Source organism: Typopeltis vanoorti, chromosome 13, assembly GCF_054136105.1.
Source record: "Typopeltis vanoorti isolate ZY-2024b chromosome 13, IOZ_Tvanoo_1.0, whole genome shotgun sequence".
Classification (NCBI taxonomy): Eukaryota; Metazoa; Arthropoda; class Arachnida; order Uropygi; family Thelyphonidae; genus Typopeltis; species Typopeltis vanoorti.
Window position 1 is genome coordinate 69311527 of NC_143561.1, and position 5697 is coordinate 69317223.

The following is a 5697-nucleotide window of genomic DNA, read 5'->3' on the forward strand; positions in this document are numbered from 1 at the left end:
CGTGTTACATTGGACAAACTGGACGTGCAGGTAAAATTGACATAAAAGAACATATGGAAGATTTTGTACAAAATACACAAGTTAGGCCTGATTCTACAAAGGAAAAACATCAAGAAGTAACATGGGAATGGGCCTATATAAAAGACCTAAAACTCAAGGGATTAGGTTCCGTCGAATGTTGCACAGCAGTGCATTTTTACATGCACTATATATACACAATGAGTGATGACTTTATTAGAAATATCTCCACATTTTTCTAATGGGAAGGTGTATTTTTTATTTATATTCGTATTATTATATTTATATACAGTATATTATATATTGGATAAACATGTTTTTCTCTTTAAGTTTAATATAACGGAATCATTAGCTAGTAGCGATCTAAAAGAGGAAGTTTAAACCTTTAGGTAAAGATACAGCGAACACCGATAAAGAGTTAAAATTAAAGGTTACTGATGTCACATTCAGCATTGACTCAGATAAAGATACACAATTACGGCACCGATAACACTGATGTTATCGGTCTGGGGATGTTACAAGGTTCATTTTGATAATCCTGTATTGTCTTTGTAATTTTTTTTTCAGCCAATCAGTTCAAACCTCTCGAGATAATACGCTATTATATATCGTGTGAGTACCTATTGGTTTTTACTCACATTTCTACCTCTTCCCTCGGTGATCACCATGTCCATTCGCAAATATTTCATCCTTCTTCTGTCCGCTATTCTGAGCCTAACAGGTGGATCATGCATCGATCTCAATTTCACTCACTTCGCCGAAGCCAACCTTTACCAAAATCTAATGGAGGAACAGGTGATGGACTTGTTATCGAAACCTCAAATTTTCGACAGGGAATGGATTCAATGGGGAACTTCAAAGGATATTAATGTAAGCTACGTACAATCTATTTTCTATTTTTTGAAAAAATATTTCTTCTGTAATTACTACTTTGGTATTTGGCGCTTCTCTCCCCCACCTCAATTGATTAAATTCTCAATTTATGTAATTGTTCATGTTTAGAATGAAAAGATCGTCTATTCATTCAGTAAACATAACTGTGGTTCATCCTCGGATCCTGTTCAGATTAACTCCCTGTCAATAAGCCCAGATCCAATTCCCATGCCTGGAAATATTAAACTTAGTTTTAACATTTCAACTTCTGTCAACATTACTTCAGACGTGCAGGTGAGTAGATGGTTCAAGTTATGAATTAAATAAAAATTAGATAATCATTGTTTTATAAAGTTTCTATCTTATTATTCGTATAATATCACCTAAAATTAGCTGAATATTAGCTGACGGTTTCAGTTCTAAAAGTATTCATTTTCTTTTTTATTTTGTTTTCAAGCTAAGTTTGAAAATGCAAAAGAAAGTGTGGTTCATCTGGATCAACATACCTTGTAGGAGTGGTGTGGGTTCGTGTAATTACAACAGCCTATGTTCTATGATACCATCGCCTTGTCCATCTGAAATCAGACAACAAGGACTCCCTTGTAATTGTCCGGTACCAAAGGTAAATAACTTAAGATTGATACCTAGACGTTGTTCTTTACAGAAAATATCCGGAAATTTAATAATTTAACAAAATAGAAGATTTAACACTTTTTAAAGTGTAGGTCTAATTTTAATTGCTTTTCGTTTGGGATCAAATCAATTTTTTCTTCAATAAAATCCAAGACATTCAAATTTGAAGCAAGCTGACTTTATAAAGTGGATAATAGTCAATTTTATAAACTGTGCGTCACACAGAAACATATCTATAAATTCATAAAAGTTGTAAAGATTATTGTTATTATTATTATTTGATCCCAGAATAATATTCAGGTGGTAAATAAAATCAGACTCCAATATCCAACACAATAAGAAAAAGTTGCAAATATTATAGGGGAATTTATATGTTTAGTTTAATGTTTTAGGTTAAATTTGTAATTTTTTTCGCTGTTTATAATTAGAATATCAAAAATGGCAATCATAATAATAAATTGTTGGTTACTTAACAAGTCAAGTAATTTGTTATTTTTCAAAGAAACGAAGTGAATTTCATACTTATTATGTGTGGCCTCGTGTATTTGTAAGATAGATGGCGACACACAAGAGTATTTTGTGCTGCCATCTATCCTGAAAATAATGAAACGACTATTGACAACAATAATTTATTCTTGTAAAATAACTTGAAAAGATGTTGTTCACGAGAATTTCCTGTAACAGTTGCAGGGCTTATGGAAAGAGCACAAACAGAGGCCCACATGCCATATGTTTAAATATTTAAAAGGTATAAATAAAGCTAACAAACATTAATGTAACAAACCATTAAATAAATAAAATATAATAAATTATCATTATCACAGAAAGTATTATAATATTTCAATTTCACAGTATATCGCTATAATTTATATCGCGTTTTTCACCTTTTCTTTTTCTATCCTTTTCTAGTAATATCTAGATCATAGGTTGGCAAACTTTTTCGGGCCACCGCCCACTTTGCAAGACATAAATTTTGTAACGCCCTCCCATTATAACAGTTTGAATAAAACCATATTTCAAATACTCAATACTGTACTGTCGACATTTCTTCTCAGACATAACGAAGTAATACAATTTGCAAAAATATTCACAAAATAAAAGATTTAATTTACACTTTGTATGACTCCCCACTTATCTATCACACTTTCGACTGATGATTGTTGGCAAAGCACACAAAAAATAATGAAACTTATTCCTAAACCACTGGTATTTATAGATTTGAAATCTAGCCCGAATCGACTTGCATGCCTTGACTTGTTTGCGATACCATCGTACTCGTGCTTTGAACAAGTCACTGCAAGCACCCACATTCCTGTCAAAACATGATGAATTGAGTGAATTACCTACGTAATAGTTGACCGACATACTACTAGTTAAGACTCGTCTGCTGCATGGATAGACTAAAGCCTGTATGGCACGATCAATTTTTACAATAGCAAAAAATGAATACATTTTTTAAGTATATAAAAAATAGAAGTTAAAATATCCTGTATGACACGTTCAATTTTCTCATTCACATAGAAAATTGACATCTATTTCTATCTGACATGGTAAATTTTCAAATGATTAAATGAATAATTGAAATGATTAAAGGAATAATTGAAATAGAAAATTGATTAAAAAAATGGATCGTGTAAGACGGGCATAAGATGAATTAAAATTCAATATTTAAATTTTAAATGATTATCTTTTTAAATATATATTATTAATTTCTTCTATAAAGAGCCACCGACCCCTAGACCGCCTGAACATTTCCAAATGCTTCTGATCCCACTATAGCCCCCCCGAAGGCTTTAGCGCCCGCTGGGGGGTGGTACCGCCCACTTTGGGAACCTATGATCTAGATCCATAAAGTATTTCTTAAGTTATTCTCCTTTCAAATTCTTCAATACTGGTTATTATAAAGCAAACCGATAACAACAGTATGTTGTTCAATTTCTTGAAGTTGAAGATGACTGCAAATCACATATTTGAGACGTGAAATTCATCTTTGCTTGGAACCTTCTTTGTCTTTTCTTCTTTTTTAAGCCATTTCTGTTGATATGAAATAGTCTTCTGAGTCTTGTTCAACTGTTTGTCAATGTCTTTTAAGCAACTCGTATTTCTATCATCTTCCTTTGGATTAGAAGCTTCTTCGAGTGCTTGATGGTTTCAATTGTGCTCCACTGGTCAACAATGTTTGGTATTTCCCGGCAGTATGTTGTGAATTACTTCTTTTGTTTCTAGGACCAAGGGCAAGAAATTTGGAAAAGCGTTTCCTCCGGAGTCTAAATGGTGTTAGACAAGAGTGTAATTATTTAAGTTTATGGGTCGCGCTAAGCGCCTTACTTTCAGGTGACAGAGACGACCATTGGCTCTTATAAGGCAGTGCAGAAACCAAAAGCCACTCGGCCTTCGCGAACCACGTGAACATTATTTTTGATTGATTCTAAATATTTTCTTTTAATATCTTATTTAGTAAATTTTATTTTTTGTGTATTTATGATATGCGGGTACTCTGAAGGTGGAAGTCAGGACAAGAGTTCCGTGCATCACCGTAACAGTATGATAGACCTGGGTCTAAGGGTGGTAATGCTAATCACACTTCATGAACTGTTTATATATATATATATATATATATATATATATATATATAATATTAATTGTTAATATCTAATTTATTCTTTTTTTAAAAAAAAATCCAGGGAAAGTATACTTTGCAAAATGCCAATATCGATATTCCAAGAATACAAGTTCCGCAATGGCTTGCACGTGGAGATTATTACGTCAAGGCTGTAGGTACCCAGCGTGGAAGTCGACTTTTCTGTCTAGAGGTATATGCATCAGTAAATCCTAGATAAATCCTTATTGTAAAGCATCCAGGGGGAAAAAGCAAACAAAAAAAAAACTGTTTCTGTAATTCTGAACATGTATGTTTCATTAAAGCAATAAATAAATATATATATAAATAAACTTTGTTTAAGATGTGTCAAAAATATCTTAGTGAAGGCATTTGGACACGTCTTCAAAAATAAAATAAAAACGCCAGTTCTTGATTCATGTAGAAGTTTCTTTAATAATAAACTAAGTAAAATTGGAATACAAATGAATTATTTATTCATTCATCTGCTAACTGTATGCATTTTCTTACTAAAGAGCACACAAAGTTTACACAAATAATATATTTGAAAACCCGAGCTTCCCAGAACAAACCCTGATTTTAAGCCTAATTCAGTGATATTCGTTACAGTTCTACAAGGCTATACAATTACACAGTGTTTGTGTAGCCCTGTGGAAATGAGCTTTTCACCAGTTATTGTAAAGAAACCCACAATGTTGTGAAAAATTGGATGCCACAGATTTCAATAACAAATGAAAACTTACTACACATACTGGCTGTTGAACTAGAAACCTTTTATGCAGATGTACATAAACATCTCTTACGCAGCGTATATACAAAATAATGGGTCCAGTTCATCACCGTGATTTCTAGACCACTCTTTAAGAATGCTGCTCAGTAATTGTCAATAGTGTGAAGCCACGATTTTAAAATAGCAAAACTGACGAATTTCTCAAAAGGCGATATATTTCGGGTGTTTAACCAGTGGGAAAATAACCCACTTTGTTTGTCTAAGAGGAGTAGCTGTGGACCCTCGACAATCTGTCGGGAACGAGATCACAGTGGTCGGAGCAGACTTGTACGAGTAAACAGAACTTCTTTTGTACAGTTGAAGCCTGTTCCGCACCCACATCTCATCAAACCACGCCCAGGAAAATGAAGAATATTAGCAGTAGCATGCCTATACGGAAACCACTGATTTCGGCGAATAACCGGAAAGTTCGTCTATAGTGGTGTCAGGAATACCGTGACTGGACACTGGAGGATGGAAAAGGTCATGTGGTCCGACGAGTCACGGTACACCTTGTTCTGTACCGACGGTAGGGTGAGAGTTTGGCAGGAGCCCCATGAAGCAATGAACCCAGCTTGCCTTGTATACACCACCACAACTCAAGATTCTGGAGGTGGTGTCATCGTGTGGAGCATGTTCGGTTGGTACTGAAGGGAGGTCCCCTGATATAGCTGTAAGGTCTGGTGTCCTCAAAGAAATATCTGAACATTGTTGTCGATCAAGTCCATCCTGCAATGCTGGCTTCTTATCCAGCAGGTGACGATTGATTCGTAGACGACAAATG

The 5697-nt window shown here is 34.3% G+C and overlaps 1 protein-coding gene across 1 annotated transcript; it reads left to right on the plus strand.

Moving 5' to 3' along the window:
- Positions 1-655: 655 nt before the first annotated feature.
- Positions 656-4563, plus strand: LOC150100265 (ganglioside GM2 activator-like). Its single transcript, XM_090402834.1, has 4 exons — positions 656-888; positions 1021-1185; positions 1349-1513; positions 4209-4563. The coding sequence occupies exons 1-4, from the start codon at positions 685-687 to the stop codon at positions 4362-4364; spliced, it is 690 nt and encodes a 229-aa protein (XP_090258960.1). The 5' UTR covers positions 656-684; the 3' UTR covers positions 4365-4563.
- Positions 4564-5697: the final 1134 nt, after the last annotated feature.

Coding starts and splice junctions, on each gene's coding strand:
- LOC150100265 (XM_090402834.1), top strand. CDS start 685: ATGTCCATTCGCAAATATTTCATCCTTCTTCTGTCCGCTATTCTGAGC. Junction 1,186..1,348: donor ACATTACTTCAGACGTGCAG/GTGAGTAGATGG, acceptor TTTGTTTTCAAG/CTAAGTTTGAAAATGCAAAA. Junction 1,514..4,208: donor GTAATTGTCCGGTACCAAAG/GTAAATAACTTA, acceptor AAAAAAATCCAG/GGAAAGTATACTTTGCAAAA.